The 25504-nt window shown below is 43.8% G+C and overlaps 1 protein-coding gene across 1 annotated transcript in view; it reads right to left on the reverse strand.

Annotated features, from left to right (window-relative positions):
• The window catches only part of SOS2 (SOS Ras/Rho guanine nucleotide exchange factor 2), a 42678-nt gene extending 25430 nt beyond the window's left edge, over nt 1–17248 (reverse strand). The window contains exons 1-2 of the mRNA XM_075282592.1: nt 16932–17248; nt 1510–1635 (exon numbers count right to left, since the gene is read on the reverse strand). Of these exons, the coding sequence (XP_075138693.1) occupies nt 1510–1635; nt 16932–17048 (243 nt within the window). The 5' untranslated portion in view covers nt 17049–17248. The remainder of the gene's footprint in view (nt 1–1509; nt 1636–16931) is intronic.
• Nucleotides 17249–25504: the final 8256 nt, after the last annotated feature.

Below are 25504 nucleotides of genomic sequence, written 5' to 3' on the forward strand. Positions count from 1 at the left end.
AAAGGGAATTCCGGATAATGATGAACCATATTTAAAACAAGACACCCCTCACTGCAGTATAGCTCCTTCCTATAGCTAATTGATGGGGTGCTGGGAGTCCACCCCCACTGATCTAATCCTAAGGTTTGGTCATCAATACGAAACTTATGGAGTAACCCTTTAACTCACCTCTCTTCACCTCCAGTTCCGTAGGAAGTTTACTTGTGGCTTGAGCAAAGTTCATTACAGTTTACCCTGAGCAGGAGAAGTCCAGGGAGACTGAAGAGATAGCTGTCACTTTAAATGGCTTTAACTCTCAAACCAAAAGGGTTAGTTCACACGGAGTGTGACGCGGAATCTGCCTTAAGAAAAAGACTCCCATTGATTTGAATGGAAGCTACGTGCTTTTCTTTCCCCGCTAGCGGGAAAAAGAAGCAACATACCGTTTCTTCTTGTGGGTTCTGCCACGGCGCGAGATTCACTCCCGATTAGGCCCATTCATTTGGGCTTAATCAGGAGCAGGATGCGATGCACTGCATCAGCATCCCGTCGCGGCTAGCTGTGTGAAGAGTTGACAAGGTGGAAAAGGTCTCCGCTGTGTGAACATACCCTTAGAGTTGCAATGATTCTGCAAAGAATCTTGGCTTTAAAACAAGTCGTTGCCCTTAACCCACCTAGATCTTGAGATATCACTGGTTAAAGTGGAACTGCATGATTCGCAACTTTCAATTTAACCTATGTACAGGAGAACAGTCTACAGGGAGAGAAGGATTTTTTTTTTTTTTTTTTTTTATTCTCTTGTCACCTCAGATAACTCCAGAAGATGGGTTGTCATGGAGTTTTTTGTTCTTGCCATCACCACCCTTTTTCAATCAGAACGTATACTTGCCATTTAACCCTTTATATGCTGCCCACAGCAGCCAAGTCATTTTATAGGAGAAAAATAAAAAGTAAAAATAGATTTTTTTTTCCTCCTTTATTACGAACAAAACCCCACCACACAATTCGTATCACTACATCCGTAACAATCCTTAAAATAAAATTAGTACATTATTTATTGTACATGATAAGGACTATAACCCGTAAAATTCATAACTGATGTTTTATGTTCATCTAACCTCTCAAAAACAAAAAGTAATAAAAACTGATCAAAAAGTACCCACAAAATACAAGGTCTCGTGAAGCTACATTAGAATAAAATCTAAAAAGCTATGAAAACGTGTATGCAGATAGGGAAAAAATGTTACTGATTTAAGGCTAGAATGTGTCTGATCACTAAAGGGATAAAATGCACATAAGGCACCCATGTCGTGTCAGTAATATTTCATTGACTCGTAAATTAAAAGTCTGCAAAAAAAAGTGACACTTTTCAGGATTCTTGCAATTTTCATGTAAATGTTAGGGGGTTAATTATATGTGATAATGATAACTGAATTTCCAAAATGTATTCTCCCATAGCGCTCTCATAATGTGTGCAAAGAAAGTACCCAAAATGAAAGAGGGTAACAGGAACACTTTAACCTTACTCACCTCCACATCCTGGACAGTCCTGGGCTGAGCAATGCATAATTTACTAAGGAGCTGGAGGATGAGCTCCTCAATGTAATACAACGAGTCTTCTTTTGCGGCAAGGGTCGGGTGTACTTGTTGTTGGACCTGAAGGGAGAAAAAAATATATGTAAATCCATTTTATACTGTATACAGCCTTATGTCTATGAGCACCATTTTATTACTAAGCATTTTCCCCACAAATCCATAACAAGTGATCAGAAGAGTGGAGGTATTTTTAGTGGGTGATGAACAATATGGCTGTCAGTACGGATTCTCAAGAAGTTATTACTCCGTTTTATAGGTGCTCGGAATGGCAAATCTGGCAGTCTATAGAGAAGTCTATAAATGAGGCAAATTTGCCCTCCAGGAGACTAAGATCCACTTCACTTCTCATCAAGCTTTCCTATTTTATATATTGGACCTAGAGGCCTTTCAATAGCCCCAAGAACAGCTACACGTGTGACCACAGGAAGCCTCTGCACTTAGTTGGTGCCTGAGGCTTTGATAATGCTAAAAAAGGAAATATCCATGAAGGGAGGACTCGATTAACAGGCAAAACCAGTATCTGGGTACACGGCTGCCAGAGTTGGGTGTGTCTGCTGCACAGTAATGTCACGTCTTACCCACTGAACCAAGGCAAAAATCCTCTACATTGTTATAAAGCAAGGAAAGAAAGTCAGGCGACATCCAATCCACCTGCCAGTACAACTCCTGCAGGGAACGTTACCCATCTTTCCTGCTTGAAATGACAACGACTTTTAATAAACCTTCAGGTAATGATTGTGGTGTGTGCTGGAGTATCCATTACAATACAGCTCGTCCCTCCTGTTCACCCCCATTAATCCCCTATAAAGATGACAGCCTCCTTTTATAAGGGAGGTCAAAACGTGTCAGACTTCTGTTGCCGTTTTTGCCATCCAGAAACCTCAATGAAGCACTGAAGTATACATAGATCTAGAAAAAGTTTTAATGGAGTCAACAAATAGCAATTCATTTGGTCAAGTAAATGTAGAAGTAATGGGTGAGGGAGTTTTGGATATGGTGCTATTATTAAGGGGGCGTTCACACTACTGTTGGATTCCATCAGTGTCTGTGGCTATTGTCTGTTCAAGATTTTAGCAACAAACACTAGCTGGTCCGTCTGAGATTTCCAATAATTTCAATGGGATTTTAATCTTGTGTCCGTTTAAAAACATGGCCGTTCTTTCAAGCAGACAAAAAAAAATCCTACATGCAGGACTTTTCTGTCCATTTGAAAAAACGGACAGCAAGTGTCCTATATATATATATATATATATATATATATATATATATATATATATATATATATATATATATATATATATATATATATAGTCTATGGACTTTTAATGGACAGTAATTGATAGCCATCAGCTACTGTCAGTTTGTGTCTGTTATGATAGGTTTTTTTTTTTTTTTTTTTCAGAACTCATGCGCCATTCCTCTGCCAGCTCTGAATAGACAATGTCACTACGTACTAGGAAATACCCTAAACTGATAACACCCAATTATCAATCTATTGAGAAGTTTATAAGAGAAATAACAAAGGATAGACACAATGCTGAGGTCAAAGAAAAGATGCTCCACAATTCCTAGTATGGGGAATACAAGTATTCTCTTAGCTATGTCAGGCGAGCATATTGTCGTGGGAAGAAACAATGACCCGTACCATAGGGACATTACCATGTTGGACATAAGACTGTCTGACCTACTCACCTACTGTGCTGCTCTTACACACAATAAGTCATAAACAGGGTGGCAACCACAGACAAGAAAAACAAAAAAGGAGGATTCTGCCACAAAATGCAAATTGCCAGAAAAGGAAAAAAATACTTGCAATGAAAAGGTAATCTCATCTATTCACTAAATATGTTATATATATTCATATTCTGATCTGCAGACCCAAGGTCCTCTCTTCCCATCTACCAGTACATAGACAGCCCTGGCAAGCATTTCTCTTGTTCCAATTCCACGAGACAAGAATAGTCTGTAACCTGAGCTCCATTTAATGACTCGGGCTCATTTTCCAAGCACTTTGGGGGTATTAATGGATTCTTGTTTGCTTCATAGAGAATGACAGCTCGCTCTGATGCGTGTAATACTGCAGATGCAGCTCAGCAAATATTTGCAGGGTTAATATATTGGCTGGACCAGAGTCTAGTATTTAAAAAGATACTGACACACAAGGCTATTACAGGGATCAGTCACATATACTGCACACAGAGTAAGATGGTGGACTCTATGTACATTACTATCAAGCGGTTTAGCAGATGACCCAGTTTGGAGAGGTCCTTAATGCATTGGTGCCATTTACAGGTTTGGTTTCCATGTAAGAGTACTCATAATAATAGAGATGGCGTTATTGGCCATCAAGTCTCATCTTCGAATAACATTTGACCAACAACTGCATTGCAACAAATGCAGTATTGGCACGTGAGAATCTAACTGAACATGGTTTACCACAAGTCGCCATGTTTTATGACACCGTGACAATTACATGGGGATCACATGGTTTTATGACCGTTGTCACGGGATGGTTAGAGTCTATACTATAGGCAATGTGTAATATATATTTCATGTGGAATGTATTCTCTAACCTGTTGTAAACATCAGTGTGTAGTTGGCTGATTAGGGTCTAGTGTGTTAGCACATTGTATGCAAATACCTCTAACTAGTGAGGACCAGTGAGGACAATGGGTGGAGATAATCTGATCAGTGTCTCCAAGAAGATGTTGGACGGTGCATTGTCCACAGGAGACAGGGAGTCTGCTCTCCTTGGTATAGGTGAGGGGGGAAGGATCTGTGACTCAGCCCTCCCCACCCACAGATAGAGGAAGTAACAGTCTTAGTATATAGTTGTAGCTAGCAGTTAGTATGTGTTAGCCGGCCTGTGCACAGCTCTGCAGAGAGCCAGAATTTAGTTACAGGACCAAGGAACCAAAGTTATCATTGGATTGTGACTTCTGTGGACTTATTGTTATTACGGTTGATGTGACCGCCGCCGGCTACTAACTTTGTGGATTACAATAAATTGCTGTTGTCTCCCGACCTCTTGTGTCCCTGTTGATTCAAAAGACCATCCGGAGGAAGACGTATACCTTTGCTCCGTGACAACTGGTGGCAGCAGTGGGATTCGAACCCACGCCTCCGAAGAGACTGGAGAGATACAGGAGTGGCAGGTACAGACCCAAAAGAGCAGATGGGTTGTTTTGTATGAGGAGGAATTGGCAGTGCTGGGGCTAGAAGCAACTGCAGAGCAAAGGAGTAGAGCGTTACAGAGGGCTCAGGAAACGGAGAAGGAGGAACAGAGAATGGCGCATGAAAAGGAAAGAATGGCGCATGAAATGCGAATGGCTGAGATAACTATGAGGAATTATAATCAAACGTCGACCCCCAGCCCAACAGTGAGAGAACCACCATATGTCTCCCATAAACACTTCAAGACCTTTGAGGAAGCGGCTGGGGATGTTGATGGATATTTTCAGGACTTCGAACACCAGTGCCGCCTGATGGAAGTCCCAGAGAAGGATTGGGTCCGGTATCTGGTGGGGCACCTACGAGATGGGGCTGCGGAAGCTCTCAGAGCCATGGACCCTAGTGATCAGCGGGACTATGAGGCCATTAAAAGAGCGGTGCAGAAGTATTATGCAGTCACTCCAGAGACCTACCGAGTTCAGTTCCGCTCTTTGTCTTACAATGGGGGAAGCTCCTTCCACATGTTCGCCCACAAGTTGAAGCAAGCATGCAAGCGCTGGCTAGAAGGAGAGGAGGCTGTCACAGTCGATAAGATCCTCCACGTCATACTTAAGGAACAGTTCTTTTCCCAGTGCCCCGCTGAGATCCGTGAGTGGGTGCTGGAACGGAACCCAGCCACAGTTGAGCAAGCTGCTTCTCTTGCAGATGAGGGCCTGACCATCAAGCCGCAGTGGAAGAGGTTGTTTGCAGAGGAGCGGAAAACTACCACAGTCCGCCAGACACCCTTCAGCCAGCCAACCACCTTTCGTGCCCGGCCTCAGGATTACAATTCCCCCTCTACCCCTGTCCCAGCCCATCGGCCTCCAGCTATGAACAACCCTGTCCCTAGACAACGACCTACTGGAAGAATGCTAGAGCGCAGATGTTTTGGGTGCGGGCGGCCTGGACATTTGCAAGCTAGTTGCCCTGTTAACATGGGGGCACGGGCCACCGTGGCATCCCGGCCTATTCACTACCTGGGAACCACTCCTAGGACAGAAAGTTTGGCCCCATTTCCAGATGACTCCATGAATGACACATCTGTTCCACCTCCAGGGGTCTATGGGATTCAGCCTTCCGCCACACATCCCGCAAACCTTCAGAGGAAGCACTTGCAGGAGGTCCTACTGGATGGCCGAACAGTTGTTGGATTCCGGGACTCGGGAGCTTTCCTAACGGTAGCGGACCCCCGAGTTGTGCGACCCGAGGCCCTAGAGGAGGGTCCTGGCATTTCTATCAAGTTGGCAGGGGGTACTCAAAGACGTATTCCTAAAGCTACCGTGGAACTCGACTATGGTTATGGACCAAAACGATGCACAATTGGTGTGATGAGCGGGCTGCCGGCCGATGTTCTGTTAGGCAACGATGTTGGAAATCTACAGTGCCACTTTGTGGGAGCAGTGACCCGAAGCCAAGCTCAGGGAGAAGCCAACATGGATCCACCGGATTTTCTGACAGATGCCAGCCCTTCAACCCTACAACTTTACCATTCAGTACCGCCGAGGGAACCAACACCAGAACACAGATGGGTTATCCCGGCAGGAGGAAATATGAGCTATAGAGACTGATGTGCATTCCCCAATTTACCTGTGTAGGCCAATTGTGTCATGCACATGTTTTGAGAGGGGGAGGGGTTGTCACGGGATGGTTAGAGTCTATACTATAGGCAATGTGTAATATATATTTCATGTGGAATGTATTCTCTAACCTGTTGTAAACATCAGTGTGTAGTTGGCTGATTAGGGTCTAGTGTGTTAGCACATTGTATGCAAATACCTCTAACTAGTGAGGACCAGTGAGGACAATGGGTGGAGATAATCTGATCAGTGTCTCCAAGAAGATGTTGGACGGTGCATTGTCCACAGGAGACAGGGAGTCTGCTCTCCTTGGTATAGGTGAGGGGGGAAGGATCTGTGACTCAGCCCTCCCCACCCACAGATAGAGGAAGTAACAGTCTTAGTATATAGTTGTAGCTAGCAGTTAGTATGTGTTAGCCGGCCTGTGCACAGCTCTGCAGAGAGCCAGAATTTAGTTACAGGACCAAGGAACCAAAGTTATCATTGGATTGTGACTTCTGTGGACTTATTGTTATTACGGTTGATGTGACCGCCGCCGGCTACTAACTTTGTGGATTACAATAAATTGCTGTTGTCTCCCGACCTCTTGTGTCCCTGTTGATTCAAAAGATCATCCGGAGGAAGACGTATACCTTTGCTCCGTGACAACCGTCATCTGTACTTGTCATGCCAAACTGCAGTAAAACTACATATGATTATTGCCATCGAGCGCACAATTACTACATGTACAAGAACTTTAGGGCTAGTTCACACGAGAACAGAAGGGTCGGATTATGACGCGGAATCCACGTCATAATCCGCCCCCTCACAATGGTGGTCTATGGAGACTGCTAGCATTCTTTTTTCCGCTAGCGGCAAAAAAGAAGTGAGCTGCCCTTTCTTCAGGCCGTGGTGTCTGTCTCGCAGCAGCACCCTCTGGACTAGTCCCATTCATTTGGGCCTACTCTAGAGCGGAATCCCGCGACGGGATGCTATACACTGCACGCATTCGCGACGGAATATGCACACGTGGATTTGCGTGTGAACTAAGACTGTGTTCGCATGTTGAGGAAATCCCACAGTTTACTGCCATGATTTATTGTAAACAAGATCTTTGCTTACTGTCAAGGAATATAAATCCTACTTTCTTCCAGAAGCTGAAAACCTGTCTTGGCCTTGTCTTGCTCACATGGGTGCAGAATTTATTACAAGAGAGAGCTGAGATATACTATTACAATAAACTTCATTTACATAAAGAACGGACAGCTGGAATATGTATGTTAGGGGCATTTACAGAGCTGTTTACCCATGTCCCCTCCCTATGTATAGTGTAATGATGTGAACTCCCATAATACTAAAATGAAATAAAATTTCATTTCAACCATAACAAACAGTTACTTAAGTTGAGTAATGCTACACGGTCATCTTCTGAGAAGTTGTCCATATTTGGAACAAACGGCCGAAAGATGTTTCTTTAAAAATTTTACCAGAAAGAATCAGGTGTTACTTAATCTTTTATTATTTAATACTGCTGCCAAGAGACCCATGAACATGAAAAAAATCATTACTCACCTCTCCCCGGGCCCTCAAAGTGGCAACAGCTCCAGTTTTCTGTATACAGGTCCCCTAGCTCAGTGGCTCTCAACCTGCAGTACAAATACCCTGAGGGTACAAGCCATGATGAAAGCCACTGCCACCCGGTCACCACTCTGCTCCCCACTTCCTCCTAAGCTCCAGGGCTCGGTGCCCAGTGCAGAGTAGTGGGGAGCAGAGCCTATGGAATCAAGACGATTGACACTGTACAACAGAAGAGTCAAGAATAAGGATTTCTTGAGATCCAGTTATCTTCCAGGGATAGTTTACGAATAGCACAAGCAATCTTTACACTCTGATGACATAACCACGAAGAGAGGAAAGAGAGAAGCTTGATGTGCCGAGAAGCATTTCACACTCTCGCCAACCAAAGTAATGGAGACTGCAGGGAAAGGAAGACCAACTTCACTGTGTGAACACACATCTAGGCAAGAAGGGTTATAAGATAATTCCTACGCTGTAGATAATACGTTGAACATAGTGTCCCCTTTGGGTTCCCAAGGTTTTGGCTGTAACCTGTAGTGAAACCTGTTTAGAAGTGGTCAGCTTTACTGCAGTGTCTCCAGAGGGGGAAACTGAGCATTAGGGTAAGTTCACACGGAGTAACGTGCCGCGTGATGTGGCACGTATACGGCGTGTGAGTTTGCACGCCGTATACGCTCCCATTTTTTTTAATGGGAGTTCAGATCATATACACCACGTTATTTTGCGGCCGCAAAATAGCGCGGCGTATACAATGGGAGCGTATACGGCGCGCAAACTCTCACACGCAGTATACGTGCCACATCACGCAGCACATTACTCCGTGTGAACTTACCCTTACAGAAAGGCCATTCATATGTAGAGGTTGTCTTGTAATGCAGGACAGGGCAGGTCCTCAAGTGCAAGAGAAGCTCTTTTTAACCACTCTGTACTTTGGCCAAGAGATATATGAAAATGAATGATCTAAACTGGACAACTCCTTTAGTGCAGTATAATACAAAAGGGCTATTTAGGTTCTTGTATGGACAATACTTAAAAGTAATAGTCAGGAGGCCACAGTGCACTGTAAAATATCCACAATGGACTAGCCAAGTGGTGTATAGGTAGATTTTATTATTGCCAGATTATTAGAATTTCTGATAAGAGGTTTACAGTACATAAACTCATTTCTATCCAAAATAAGGCCATTTACAAAAATGTAAAAATTACACTTAAAACTGTACTGTTAACACTATCTAAAATATTATAGATGATTGTTAATGCTACCATTCCCCCTCCCCCACTTGCTTACAGAAACAGCCAAAAGTGAACACTCCTAACCGCTCAGGTCAGATTCTGCAATTTTTTTCAGGTTTCGAGTGAATCAATCATTTGAAGAATTTTCATAGACGACTTGAGCTATATTTAGAGCAGGGACAAATGACTGCAATAAAACTGAGCGACACAGATACCAGGCATGAAAATATAAATAACCGCCATTACCTTCCTGTTCCTACCTGATAAGAAGAGACACTTTTAGGTTCAGAACTAGTCCGAACAAAGACAAGGACATCAACATCTATGGCCTGAGAAAAATTATAGCCTACATCAGGTCATTACAATCCCAGGAACCAAATAGGGAGAGTGTGGTAACATCTGCCCAGGTACCTTTCTTTTTGGGTTATTTTCACCAATATGTATTTTATTACTGGGCTTAGATATCAGACATTAGATATGGATTTCACTGTTGTCTGTCACTATAGAACCTCTTGCTGTCAGCAGACATCTGAAGCAGCCAAAATTTTAAGTCTGTGGCGGCCTTAAAGGGGTTGGCAGACACTTTCATATACTCTTACAAAAAGAGGCCAAAGGCACTGCCGCCCCCCGAAAAAATTATTTTATTATTGTCTTTCATGGAAACAGCAGATTTTTGTGGACCTGGGAGTAAGTGGTCTTCAAACCCATCAAAAAAAAAAAAAAACAGGAAGAGAAGCAGCAGTGGGCACTGACCAAGCTTCTATACGTATATGCATACATATATGTTCCCGCACCCTCCGCTTTTGATACTTTCTATAGTCCATTAGGGAATTCTGAGTTAATACAGGAGGTTTAGTGTTCAGGATCCTCATGGCTTGGCCAATATCTTCTGAATGCCACAGACAACCTACTGATTTGAACTAGAACAGTGTAATGCTTCATTTCACCTGTGGTGGTGCTGCAGGGAAATGGAACACTTGCTGTCATGTATTCTCATAGATTGCAGCTGATTGCTGAGGTTCCAAGCAAGGAGATACTTTGTGATCATCTCATTGATAAGGGCCCCTCTAACCAGTAAGTGGTTGTCCAAAGCAGAGAATCCTTTTAACTGTCCGCCATGGAATCCCTTCATGGAAAAAAATAAAGCTTGGACAGGTTATATTTTACCTAATAAACCCGATCACTTCTCATATAGATAGGCGAAGCCACATGAGTTTGGTGAGTGTACAAATATCTGATAATTGCTTATGTCATCAAAGCAATAGGATCAAACAGGCTGAGATTCAATCTCGTTCTCTCAGGTATCAGCTCATCCTTTCAGTCAGATGCTCAAATATCGAGAATATCACCAATGCAAGATGCAAAACCGAAGTTCCAGACCATGGTCCATATCCTACACCCCGTCATGACCAAAGAGGTCCCAGACAACATACATATTTCACCGTATATACATAAAAACAGAAAACCGCTGACTTACAGTAGTTCTTCCGGAACTCATAAAAAATCTAAGGGAATTTATAACATGTAGGTGAAATGTTCCCCTTCCCAGAAGGCTGTCAGCATCATAACACGTTTCTGCAAAACAACTGGACCGGGAAGTCTCGCTATTCAATGAAGGCTTTGTCCTACAGCCCCCACAGGTCACATACACTGGACACAGAGAACTTTTGCTTTTCATAGTGTACACATATATGGATGGGATCTACTGCCGTCTGAACATTCCCCAGAAACAGACCCCTATATATTTCTTAATATGTGGAGAGACATGGAGCAGTAACTTGCATGAACATGTGCTGATTTGCATCATGAATTCCCTTAAAGGGGTTTTCCAGCTCATTCTCATACACTGTCTTTGAAAATGAAGTGCCATTGTGGGGTCCACAGCCGCCGTCAGTTCCAGTGACATTTCTTCAGTGCCATGTCATTGTACGTGACTGAAGCAGTCATCTGTGTTAGGCATGGTCACATAACAAGCTCTCACTGCAATGATAACAGGCGGCAGCAGCAGGAGGCCCCAGTGACCAGCAGTGTGGGAACAGCACCAAATCTGATAAAGATGTCCATAAACACAAGAGATTTTTCCAGGGGTCACTGGTAGATCAAGCCTATTTTCCTAGAATCTGCTAGTGCCCATACACATTAGATATGAGCCAGCCGAACCTGTGGATTTGGTCAGTATCATGTTTATGGGGGTGCCCAGCTTCTTCTCTATGGACTATGTGGTGGGAAAGAATTGGGCATATTATAGTTCCACATGTCTGGTCCATTGCCCTCACAGATGAGCTTCTACCAGGGGTGTCGGCCATTATGGCTTGCCTTCCTGTAAGGGTAAGTTCACACTGAGTTTTTTGGTCAGGGTTTTGAGGCCGTATCCGCCTCAAAATCCTGACCAACAAGACGACTCCCATTTAAATCAATGGGAGCCGCTCAGGTCTTTTTTTTACGGGAGCTGGTTTGTTCCGGCTCCTGGAAAAAGAAGCGAGGTGCTCATTCTTCAGGCCGTTTCACCTCGTGATTTGGCCTGAAGACACTCCCTCCTCCGGACTTGGCTCATTCATTGAGCCTAATCCGGAGCGGCGTGCGCGATTGGATGCCATTGCAGTGCACCGGCTTTCAGTTGCAGCTACCCGGTTCCGACTCAGGTCTCGGACCAAAAAACTCTGTGTGAACTTACCCTAAGTGAACCTCTCAACAACCCTGGCATGTTTGTTTTACTAAATATCCTTTGTATTCCCAATGAAACTCTTGATCAACTTTTCTTACAATGTGACATTATACAGTTCCTCTGTTCTTCCACCTGGAAACATAGAAATAAATGGACAACTTGAGATTACCATTTCCCTTGCCAATAGGCTGTGCCTAGATCGTATAGCTCTAGCAGCAATGACCGGGCAGTATCAGATGATATAAGACCGCGCTCCTAATAATAACACGCAGCTGTCATTTTATTCATACATTTGTAGGAGGAATAATAGAGGGACATATGGCAAGCATACAATTTATTTTCTCCAAGATTTTGCGGCTAGGGGTGAACCGAAAATAAAAATGAAAACATGGGAAATAAAAAAAAGCTTATAATTCTACAAATAGAAGGTGACGGAATAGCAAAACACAAAGGAAAATGTTTGCGACAGTAGAAATCTGGCATCCGGCCACCAAAAAATACCAAGTTCATGAAGTGTACAAAAAGAAGCCAAAACATGTCTTCTAACAAGTCTGTGGGGTGAGGAGCAATGGTTTCATTCTAGTAGAATTCCCCCCAAATAGAAGAAAGTTAAGCCATATCTTCAAAGAAGAGGCTACAAAGGCTGTTGTACAACTTTACAGGGATCCTGAGTGGTATATATTTGCTATCCCCCATTGCTCTGCCTGGGTAAATGCATATTACTTCAATTCTTCAGTCAGAAAGCTCAGAATTATCAAAGCTATAACTCTACCTTCTTAAAGGGGTTTAAAGGAATATTTTTGTATACGTCCTCAGAAACCATGACCTGCCAGACTGAGAGCATGCTGGGACACACAGTTCATCGAGTGATGACCAGCTACAAGGTTATAACCCCCTGTATAGGAATATGTACAGTCAGATAAGGGGAATTCATGCAGCCGACTACATGAGAAGCCCGAACCAGTAATTTAATGGTTTCTATAAATGGACGTCAGGCCTTGAAAGCAACAGACAGTGTATCACTACCATAAATGAGCATGCGGCTTCTCATAAATAACCAGCATCAACAAACCAGCGCTCCACTACCTGCCAAGAGTCCCTCAGCTCGTCCTGGAGATGGATCAAGGTTGGCTGCCAGAATAAGAAGGTCTGCAGGTGACAAGTCAAATTCTGATCCGTCCAAGTCACCTCCACGGATCAAACCCTGCTCTATTATATTGCTGTATTTTAGGAATACAACATTGTACATGTACCACCTGCTACGAAGGTAACACTTTACACTACATGTACATAGAAATAGATAAAGATTGCTGTATGGAACACTATAGAAGTGTTTTCACATATGTAGTGAGGACCATGTCACTTACTGAGAATTGGGAATATCAGTAGTATATTTTTACGTATCCCTGCTGCAACTCTACCACAAATGCACGCAACACACCACTTAAAAACCCAGTCACAGGCCTGCTGTACATTACTGTGAATAAAGGTTGGGATATACAGTCCGTACATCGTCTGGATTTCCCAGCCCAAAGGGTTAGCCAGGAGATCCAGAATCCAAGCAGCACAGTGATGTATGATGCTAAGAGTCCCTGACCCCTCAGCTTTACTGTCCTAATAACATATACAGTACAAGACAAAGGAGCCATGGGGAAGGCAGGGACCCCCACTATGATGTAAGGAGTCCCAGGACCAGATTCAGTCCAGAAAACACAGCCAATACAAGGTAGGGTTTTTCTGGATTATATCTGCTTGTGTGTATGGGGCCTCAAGGAGACGGATTATGAGCAATACAATCTGTCTGAAATAAAATGTTAGGAAAACACTACAGACAAATCTGTTGCACTATAATATGCCTATTGCAGGGCTTGAGGGGGAGGAGCATGACTTTAAAGGGGTTTTTTTTGGACTACAGATACTGAATACCTACCCTAAGGACAGAAATTAATTTTCGCATGGGTTGGGGTCTGACACCCCAAACCCCCATTGATTACCAGTTCTCAACAGCTGATCCAGTGACAATGGAGTGGGGGCAGTCAGCTCTATTCCCTGTGTAGTAGATACTCAGTTCAGCCACTACACAGAGAACAGCGCTGTCTGCTTCCTGCTCCATTCTCTGTGTACCAGCTGCTGAGAACTGCTAATTGCTGGTGGTGTTAGAGAGGGAGGTGTTAGACCCCCACAGTTCACACTTTTGATATAAGCCATGTCCCCTCTTGGCCCTTTAATAAGCTTAGCATAGTGTAACAGATATGCTAGAAGTGTTCTTTTAACACCTTATATACATACCATTTTGGGCCTTAAAGGGGTCATATGGGTTGATTCGGATCACAAAATACATGGTTGTTTTCTTAGGGTCCATCACACGGAGGAAAATGGTGAGGAATTGCAGACACTCATCCCGTTTCTAGTGGATATGTCACATCTCTGGGGGTCCAACAACTGTGTCCTCCAACAATCAAGAGAACAGGGGACTAGAAGTCCCCTCCGTCCTCCCTGCCAATGCACTTGTATGACCAGTGTTCCACTCACCTCTATGGGACTGCCGGAGATTACAATCCCAGTGGCCCCGTAGCAGTGAATGGAGCACCAGTTACACAAGATCATTGGCAAGTCATTCACAGAAAAGATTCAGTAGGACGTTCAAACCTCCATTCTCCTAATTGCTGGGGTCCAATGGTCAGACCAACATCGATTTGACATTCATACCCTACCCTCGCTATTTTTAAGACCCTTGCCTGCTGTCAGAGAATAGGAACTTCCAATGGCTAAAAAACTAAGCAGACCTAACACTACTCACAGCTGAGGGTTTGTTTCAACTTGGCAAGCCTCAAGTCCAGAAACATGTATGAGTGTTGGAAAATGTATCACACTGGAATCCAGACTATCTAGCTCACAGTGAATTGTCTACAATGGACCCCAGTGGATTTTATGGTTACCATTGACGTTCTAATCTTTTTGATGGTAGATCAAAGCTGTAGACTGCCAACAACAACAACCTAACACCTGATGGAGGCCTTAGACATGACTTCTTAGCTTCTAGAAGCAAAAAGGTCTCATTCACTGACAGCAAGCAGGAACTGGAGGGGAAAAGATATACCATGGATATTAAAAGGCAGGATTATTCCTATTACATAATTATTAAACTTGATTTTCCAGAATAACACTCAATGTACCAATGTATTAGAGTACTGTGGGGCACAAGCTCCCAGCCTGGGTTTAGGGAGAAGAATTACTTTCCTTTCCCAGTTGCCATGGCAGGATTGTGGCAACCTGGATGTGTCACAGAATCTGGCATCTAATGAAAGTCTGAATGATGCTCTAACGCATAGTGCAAATATGTTACCATGGACCAGTGTCAGTAGTATACATGCCTTACTGATCTTCAACCTCAGATTAACACTGACCAATGTAAGGCTAATCATATAGGTTGATTCGGATCGCAAAATACATGGTTGTTTTCTTAGGGTCCATCACACGGAGGAAAATGGTGAGGAATTTGGTGTGGAATTTCAGCGCTGAAATAAAAGCCTCCCATGGACTTCAATGGGAGGCTTTTTTTTTTTCCACGCTGAAATTCCACACCAAATTCTTCACCATTTTCTTCCGTGTGAATGGACCTTTACAGAAACAGTACCATAGCTTCCCACAGGCTGTGTACAGAACTGAAATGAATGGGGATTAGCTACAAAACCACACACAACCTATAGACAAACTGTTTGTGGGGGGAAAGTCTTCAACTGGTTGTATTAACCTATAAAAAAAAAGTGTCCAATATTCCAAGATCTTTTACAATACGATATCCATGGCCTTTCACTATGATGCTTATCCCTCTGTGTCATTGTTGATGCCCACAGTAAGCAAATCTGACTCTCTATTCAAGCAGTGGCGAATATGGTACTTGTAGAATTCAGGCTTATCAAATCAGATTAATGAAATGTAAAGGGCTATTCCCCCCTATCCACAGGATAAAGGGTAAAGTGCTGATCGGCTCAGGTCTGGGCACTGGTATCCCATTCTGTCTGAAATGTTGAGTTTGCGCATTACCACTCCATTAATTTCTATGGGACAGAAGGAGAAAGTGCTTCAAAATCTCATGCAGTCCCATAGAAGTGAAAAGAGTGATCACACATGTGCGACCAGCTGCTCCATTCACTTGGATGTACAAGGGACCCCCACTGATCAGCAATTTGTTCTAACCAGAATACTCCTTTAACATGTATTTACATGCTGGTATAGGAGATATTACAATATTACAAAGTCTCAGCCTGGACAAATGGATGTAACCTATTAAATTATCCTGTGTATACTTTGCTCTTGGGGCGCACAAGGTGTAATACCAGGCTTGTCCCCTACCAGTCAAATACACCAGAACATCACCTGCACTTCTGTTTATTCAGATGGCAATGACCTAGCCTATAGCTGTAGATTATTACAGGAGCATGCTTGCTGTCAGTGAACGGATGCTGCTACCTTTTTACATTCAGACGCTGAACAATTGCCAAAATTGTTTCCACTCAATGACAGCAAGTGGAGATCTTTAAACTGGTGAGGAATGAAATCAGGGAGAATGAAGCTTTATTTTCACAAAAGCCCCTTTAATGCATGACTTTTGCAGAACTACAAGTCCTAAAATCCCTGACAGTAAGAAGAGCTGACCCCCTGCTGATCAACCATTGGAAATGTTCCCCTCCAAACATGCTCTACCATCTCAGGTTATGATGGGACTTGTAGTTCACCCATCATACACTGCATAGCCGGACCCTTACTCACATTACTGCCCTATGGTTGGTAAGTTACTGAATGCTAGGAGTAGTAGTCCTGGATCATGCAGCACATCCACAATGCCAGGTATAGCCAGTCTGTATATAAGGAATTACAAGGCCAAGACTGCCGGTCAGTAGCCTGAATGTGGCAGGTCATGCTGGGGCTTGTAGTTCTCCACACCTGGCCAGCCACACGTAGCCTGCATCTACTTCCATATGAAATCTACGTCCTCAAACTACAACTCCCAGCATGCCTTGTCAGTCCATAAAATCCAGAAGGACACAGCTAATTGTAGGACTTGTAGTTCCCAGACGGGTGGCAGTTATGGCGACCTCCTATGCCCTCACCTTCCTCAGGGCTGGCACGAATAGCCCCCGCCACTTCAGGCCGTTCTCCTCGCTGAAGAAGTCGTAGGTCTGCGGGGAAGGCTGCATGATCTTTGCCTCATGGGACTCCGTCAGCATGTAGCCCGGAGCCGGGGCCGCGCACTCTCCAGCATAGACCGCCGGGGGATGGGGCTCTGCTCAAGCCGCTCAGTCAGGTTTGGGGTCCCGGACTACCCCCATCATGCTGGGCCTCAGGATGCAGCGGCCACTGCTGCTTGTTGTTGTGATGGGATCCGGCTTCCTCTGGGAGTCTCAGCCCCTGCCGCCCTCCCCCTGGCCCGCAGAGACTGCACGGAGCATGCGCGTGAGGGGAGTGGAGGGAGGCGGCGGGGAGGAGGAGAGACTGCTGAGACCATCCGGGGACGGGGAGAGCTGAGGGAGGAGAGGTCAAAGCTAGGCAGGAGGTGACCGCACTGCTAGACGGTGACAGGCTAGTCTGCCTCATACGTACTGTGCTCAGTGTCATCCATAGCGATGGATTTAGCCATATCGTGCGGGACTTGGGGATGTAATAGCAACCTATAAGAAGGGACATTGGGGTGATGGCAGCAGAAAGTATGGGATTTCCTATGGGATAAGTAACTCCAAGTGCAAAATATGGAATGACTGTGTGCCATGTATCAGATCATGACATACCCGTCAGACAGGGTCTGTTTCTCCAAAAAAAAAAGCGCTTGGGCTTATTTTCAGGGCAGGTCTTAAATTTTCCCATGAACCACTATCACACATTTGATTACTTTATATTCCAATATTTGTCAGCGAATAAGCGACAGTTCAGCACTTTTGGGTCTTTTTCTCCCCACTACAACATTTACCATACTGGTAGAATATGTTTATAAGTTTCAGACACAAGGATACCTAATGTGTATGCGCTTCACAGTATTTTTTTTTGTCTTATATGTATTCTAGTGAAAGGAATGGGGATTTGAACTTTGTGGGGTTTTTTAGATTTTTTCGCTATTTTTTTTACTATTTTATTAACCCCCTCCTTAAGGGGCTTGAAAATACAATCGTCTCATGGACTGCAATACAACTGAATTGTAGTCTATGGGAGATTCACTACATTACTATTGAGGCTGGTCATAGACCAGCTTCAATAGTAATATTCATATGAAAGGTCTGGCAGTCTTCATAAGGCTCCCGGCTGTCAAGTGAACAGGTTGGCTCTTGCATTTGTGCTGCACGGGAGCCGGCCTGCAACGAGAAAGGTACAGGGGACATTAAGGGGAAATTTGTGCTACTTTGGGAGGGGGGGATGTCACAATCAGCAATGCCCGCTATTGGAGTGGACATTGATCGCTGGCATTAGCTCCAGGTCTCCATTGTACAGTCATGGCCAAAAGTTTTGAGAATGATACAAATATTAATTTTTACAAAGTCTACTGCTTCAATTTTTCTAATGGCAATTTGCATATACTCCAGAATGTTATAAAGAGTGATCAGCTTAACAGCAATTACTTGCAAAGTCAATATTTGCCTAGAAAATGAACTTTATTCCCCAAAACACATTTCAACATTATTGCAGCCCTGCCTTAAAAGGACCAGCTAACATCGTTTCAGTGATTGCTCCATTAACACAGGTGTGGGTGTTGATGAGGACAGGGCTGGAGATCAATCTGTCATGATTAAGTAAGAATGACACCACTGGACACTTTAAAAGGAGGCTGGTGCTTGGCATCATTGTTTCTCTTCTGTTAACCATGGTTATCTCTAAAGAAACACGTGCAGTCATCATTGCACTGCACAAAAATAACCTAACAGGGAAGAGTATCGCAGCTAGAAAGATTGCACCTCAGTCAACAATCTATCGCATCATCAAGAACTTCAAGGAGAGAGGTTCCATTGTTGGCAAAAAGGCTCCAGGGCGCCCAAGAAAGACCAGCAAGCGCTAGGACTGTCTCTTAAAAGTGTTTCAGCTGTGGGGTCGGGCTACCAGCAGTGCAGAGCTTGCTCAGGAATGGCAGCAGGCAGGTGTGAGTGCATCTGCACGCACTATGAGGTGGAGACTCTTGGAGCAAGGCCTGGTCTCAAGGAGGGCAGCAAAGAAGCCACTTCTCTCCAGAAAAAACATCAGGGACAGACTGATATTCTGCAAAAGGTACAGGGAGTGGACTGCTGAGGACTGGGGTAAAGTCATTTTCTCTGATGAATCCCCTTTTCGATTGTTTGGGACATCTGTAAAACAGCTTATTCAGAGAAGACGAGGTGAGCGCTACCACCAGTCTTGTCTCATGCCAACTGTAAAGCATCCTGAAACCATTCATGTGTGGGGTTGCTTCTCAGCCAAGGGAATCGGCTCTCTCACAGTCTTGCCTAAAATCACAGCCATGAATAAAGAATGGTACCAGAATGTCCTCCAAGATCAACTTCTCCCAACCGTCCAAGAGCAGTTTGGCGATCAACAATGCCTTTTCCAGCATGATGGAGCACCTTGCCATAAAGCAAAGGTGATAACTAAATGGCTCAGGGAACAAAACAGAGATTTTGGGTCCATGGCCTGGAAACTCCCCAGATCTTAATCCCATTGAGAACTTGTGGTCAATCATCAAGAGACGGGTGGACAAACAAAAACCTACAAATTCTGACAAAATGCAAGCATTGATTGTGCAAGAATGGACTGCTATCAGTCAGGATTTGGTCTAGAAGTTGATTGAGAGCATGCCAGGGAGAATTGCAGAGGTCCTGAAGAAGAAGGGTCAACACTGCAAATATTGACTTGCTGCATTAACTCATTCTAACTGTCAATATAAGCTTTTGTTACTCATAATATGATTGCAATTATATTTCTGTATGTGATAAAAACATCTGACAAACACACATAAAAACCAGAGGGCAGCAGATCATGTGAAAATATAAGATTTATGTCATTCTCAAAACTTTTGGCCATGACTGTACATTACAGCAGAGACCCGATACATTAGCTATGCTAGCTGCTGTAATTGCACGACAGATGTCGGCAGTTGCTATCTCTTCATCCCTTATAGCTATGTCCCTGGATTGGGGATTGTCCCTAACACATAGGAATCGCCTTAAGAGAGGCTATTCTTCTCCTACCTTTAGATGTCTTCTCCACGCCGCCATTCGATAGAAATCCCGGTTTTCCTCTGTATGCAAATGAGTTCTCTCGCAGCACTGGGGGCGTCCCCAATGCTGCTAGGGAACTTTCCAGCGCCATCTTTACCTTCGCCTGGAACGGCCTCTCCCTGCGTCTTCTTCCAGTACTGGCTTCAAACTTGTCATCAGGCCTCGGGCAGAGCAGACTGCGCGTGCCCACAGCCACTTTCATGTGGCCGCTTACCCCAGTTTACTGTGTAAGCAGCCACAAGAAAATGGCCACTTACACCATTTTACTGAAATAGAGAGAATAAGTTTTCCATAGGCAAGCGCGGGCGTAGATGTGGCATAGCCATTCTTTTTTTATTTTATCATTGCGTCCCCTATGAGGTCATAGTAGACAGTAGACATTTGTAGGACATTTTGATATTTTTTTTTTCTTCCGATTTCCCTTGTTAGTCATTCAGTGCTCTTATCCTAGGTCTAGAGTTGAGCGACATTTCTGATATTTGCTTAGTGTGTGATTTTGGCCTCCAGATTAGATTTATTAGTAATAATTTTGTTCTGAATTGTAATTGTATCAATTGCCCTGAAGTCATCTCTCTGGCATCTCCTAGGACTGTATCCAACCCCTTTTGAGCTCTATCCTATTATTAATATTATAAATGTGAAAGTTTGTGAGTTTGTGGGTTTGTGTGTTTGGATGTTTGCATGTTCGGATGTTTGTTCCTCAATCACGGAAAAACCGCTCCACCGATTTGGCTGAAATTTACCACAAACGTAGTTAATACACCTGATTAAACAATAGGCTACTTTTCGTCACAATAGTGCACATACGTTTGTGCCAGGACCCCCACAAAACCCAAACTCACACCACCATCTCTGCAATCTCACACACTTTGGACCATAGCAAGCCACAAAATTCATATTGCCCTCTACAGCCTCGCCCCTAACCCCACACAATCTCATATACATATACTTTACCACTTTGCCCCTCACCTTGCCGATACTCCAGGAGGCTCTCTTTAACGCTCCGGAGCAGCCATATTTGCCGACCCGCACTGCTCTGACAATCCGCGACACCGCCCACCCATGTCAATACCCCTAGGCGGTCTAATAAATGCAAAAAAAAAAGTTTAAAAAAAGTAAAAAAAAATAAATAAAAAGGATTAAAAATTCAAATCACTCCCCTTTCCCTAGAACACATATAAAAGTAGTTAAAAACTGTGAAACACATACATGTTAGGTATCCCCACGTCCGAAATCGCCTGCTCTACAAAGCTACCGTATTTTCCGGACTATAAGGCGCACATAAAATACTTCGATTTCCTCAGAAATCGAAAGTGCGCCTTATAGTCCGGTGCGCCTTATATAAGGCTTGAAGCGGCGGCACGCGAGGAGTTAAGCGGCGGCCGCCGGCAAAGTCTGCATGCCGCTTCCATACATTGCAATGGGAGCGCGCTATTCAAATAGTATTCGTTCATCTCTAACTATTTGAATAGCGCGCTCTCATTGTAATGTATGGAAGCGGCATGCAGACTTTGCCGGCGGCCGCTGCTTAAAGAGATTCTACTAGAGATGAGCGAGTACTGTTCGGATCAGCCGATCCGAACAGTACTCGCTCAACTCTAGATTCTACCATTAAAAGAACCTCTTCCCCCTAACCACGTCGGAATAGCCTTAAAAGACTATTCGTCTCTTACCTTTCCCATAGCCAGCGCCGCCTTCTCCCTGAGCTGTGTTCGCGCCTTCCGTGTTGTCTTCTTTGGGCCTCATGGATGACGCATGCGCAGTCGGCTCTGGCTGCGAGAGCCTGTTAGAGCCGACTGCGCATGCGTCATCCATGAGGCCCAAAGAAGACAGAGACGGAGCTGCGGAAGAAGGCGGCGCTGGCTATGGTAAAAAGGTAAGGAGATTATTCCGACGTGATCAAGAAGGAAGTTATTTAACTCCTCGTGTGCCGAGCGCTTCCATTCATTTCAATGGAAGCGTACCATTGAAATGAATAGAAGCGGCTGGCACGGGGGGGGTTAAGCGGCCGCCGGCAAAGTCTGCCGGCCGCCGCTTTCAATCATATAAGGCGCACCGGACAGCGCTGCGCCTTGTAGTCCGGTGCGCCTTATATATGGACCTAGGCAGGACTATAAGGCGCTCATGGGTAATGCGCCTTATAGTCCGGTGCGCCTTATAGTCCGCAAAATACGGTACACAAATATTTTTCCTGTTCGGTAAACGCCGTAGCGAGAAAAATGGTCAAAAGTGCCAAACCGCCATTTTTTCACTGTTTTGATTCTGATAAAAATTTGAATAAAAAGTGATCAAAGCAATAACATTTCCCAAAAATGGTAGAACTACAAAGTACACCCGGTCCCACTAAAAAAGACGCCCTATACATCCCCGTACACGCACGTATAAAAAAGTTACGGCTGTCGGAATATGGCGACTTTTCAAAAAATAATTTTTTAACACAGTTTTGGATTTTTTTTAAGGGGACAAAATGTAAATAAAACCGTATAAATTTGGTATCCCCGGAATCGTAACGAAACACAGAATACAGGGGACATGTCATTTTGGTTGCACAGTGAACGCCGTAAAACCAAAGCCCGTAAGAAAGTCGCAGAAATGCATTTTTTCTTCAAATCCACCCCATTCTGAATTTTTTCCCTGCTTCCCAGTACATTATATAGAATAAATAATGGTGGCATCATGAAGAAAAATTTGTCCCAGGAAAAATTAAGACCTCATATGGCTCTGGGAGCAGAGAAATAAAAAAGTTATGGGGTTTAGAAGGAGGGGAGTCAAAAACGAAATTCAAAAAATGCCATCGGCGGGAAAGGGTTAACTTCAAATACTTCTGTTTGGGACAGAAGTCATTATGTAAAGTTTCTCACAACACCGTATAGCAGCTCTAATACAAATTAACTTCAACACAAAAGTCTCACGTATTCTCTGAATTATAGAAAAAACAAGATACAAAGTTACATTTCATATCCCATACCTTATACACAGTACGAAAACCTTACCCATGCCTGTCTATACCCACTTCTACAATCACTGCAGACGAAGTCGCGGGTACCAGCTAGTATAGCTATAAGTATACAGATGGTAGCCAGTGGTGCACGCTCTGATTTTTCTATTTTAAAAACATTTCCAAAAAGTATCTCCTCTTTTTTTTTTTTAGCTAGATTGCTGTGGGTGTTTATACATACCACATGGTGTTATTCTGAAGAAAAAAAACGTAAATATATAGTACATATGGTAGATATGTGTGTTTTTGTGCATAATCCTATTCACCGACCACCACGACTATACTGTATGTGTCAGGGACAGTGTGCCCAATTATTGTGGAAAAAATGAATAAGCAATGTTTTTAGGTTTTGTTTTTTAAAGTCGTCAAAAAACGTCTATCAGCAAAATGTTACATGAATGATGGGCATTGCAGGAGATTCCAGGTGTAGGTGTAATACTAACAGCAGAAGTACAGTATCAGACAAGGCTGGATATGGCCAGGCAGTATAAGGGTACTAGTAGAAGCAGCATTTAAAGTTCTATGGGTAAAAATACCAGTCCATAATGCTCAACAATCTGTACTGGCTGCTTTTTCGGCTAACTGTAGCGGTAGTTCTTAGGTGGAGGGGAGCAGAGAGGGTTCTCCATGAACGATTGGTAGTCTTCTGTTCAGCAAAGGCTGTGTACAGAGTTTATCTTTGTAATACAGCAATTTTGCCTGTCTTGTAGAATCAAGGGGAAAAAAATCCATTTTGCTTTTATGATGAAAGTCTACAAGTATGGCTGTTAAATAGGCACCCCTTTGCTCGATAATAACATTAGGCTTTTCATCACATAAGCAACCAAGCATGCAACTTGCAATGTTCACCAGTGTATCTGAGAACCCAGTTGTTTTGTTGTCCTAAAATGGTTGGTCTTGGTCAGGCTCATCGTCAATATCATTATCTCTAATCCAATGAATGTCAGCCTCGTCACCTAGCTCTGCCTGTGAAAACTCCATACCCCCCTTCCCCAACACATACAATGCCCCATCGGCCTTCTTACCTCCTCTGCCTCCTCCACTTCCTTTTCCGTGTGACATTATGAAGATGTGGAAGAAGCTGTTCTGACTCCAACCATTGTTGTATCAGTATGAGCATTTGCTCCAACATAAACCAATATAAATATCAAGGGAGGATGACATCACTGAGAACATTGACCCAACTTACACATCTGGTGGCCTCTTCAAAGGGCCAAAACAGGCGACATGAAAAATAACACATTGTCCCTGTTCTCTGCTTCATGATGTAATCATTGACCACATATGCAAGACAGGCAACTTCTGCTATTTTTAAAAATTCATTTACATGACAGAGTTCATCATCCGTGTGCTAGGCATTGTATTAGCAGCCAGCAGATTACCTGACATGCGCTGTACTATTACAGAAGATATCGGGTAGTTAAATATGGCGGCCTCTCAGGAGCTCAGCATCTCCGGGTCTCCACTGAATTATACAGTGCAGACCTGGTAGCATTGCTCGCAATTCGGCATTAAAGGGGTATTCCCACGTCGCATACTCACCAGTCTTTACTGCTGTAAAATCTTCTTTCTTCCTGGTTTCTTGCATCATTTCGTGGGCGGGGTTTCACATGCAACCTGCCGTTTAGCCCCACCCCCAAATTTGCATGTAGCTCCGCCCACCCATATTGGACTATGAAGTACAGGCAGCAGCAACTCCATTCTGTGTTACATACAGACACTGCCTGTCTCTGCCATAATGAACACAATTGAATTAGCTAACCTGATAACTGGGAGAACAGAAGAAATGAAAGCAGTTCCTCTCCTCTATCTGCTAACAGGAAGCTAGGTCAGATGGTATAGACACAGGAATAGCTAAATACATAGGTTCGCTGGCATGCACTTAGCCCCTCCTCCCTCCCCCCTCAGAGCAGCAGATACATCACTTGACTTATGACCAGATAAGTCAAGAGATGTGTCAAAAAATATGAATAAAGTAAGATAGTGGACAAACAAAGCAGTTTTGCTGAAGCAGCGTATTTAGGAAAAGTCTTACATCCACATTAACAAGCAGTATAGATAGGATCCTTGTGATGGGACAACCCCTTTAACCCTCCTAAAAGCTCACTGAAAAGAACGTCTTTTTGGTAAGGATTTTGAGGCGGATACGGTGTCAAAATCCTGACCAAAAAACACTGTGTGAACTTACCCTTAGACTGCCCAAATTCAATGCAGCAATCTTCCTGCCATTGTCACTGACTATGTTGCCCAGTCTTATTTGGCAGGGAGACTTTTGGTGGTAATTTTGCTGCTCAATGCAGAACAGCCACTGTTCCACTGTAGTGACTTCTCTCGCCCAGGTAAGAAAGAATCACAGTGCATCATGTACCATATGAAGAGAGGGAGTGGGAGCAACACTCTCTGCCCTGTTGCTGTTGTGATGTCTATTGAAGAGGATGCTGAGGAGTTGGAT

Source organism: Leptodactylus fuscus, chromosome 7 (genome assembly GCF_031893055.1).
Source record: "Leptodactylus fuscus isolate aLepFus1 chromosome 7, aLepFus1.hap2, whole genome shotgun sequence".
In the NCBI taxonomy this organism is placed as follows: Eukaryota; Metazoa; Chordata; class Amphibia; order Anura; family Leptodactylidae; genus Leptodactylus; species Leptodactylus fuscus.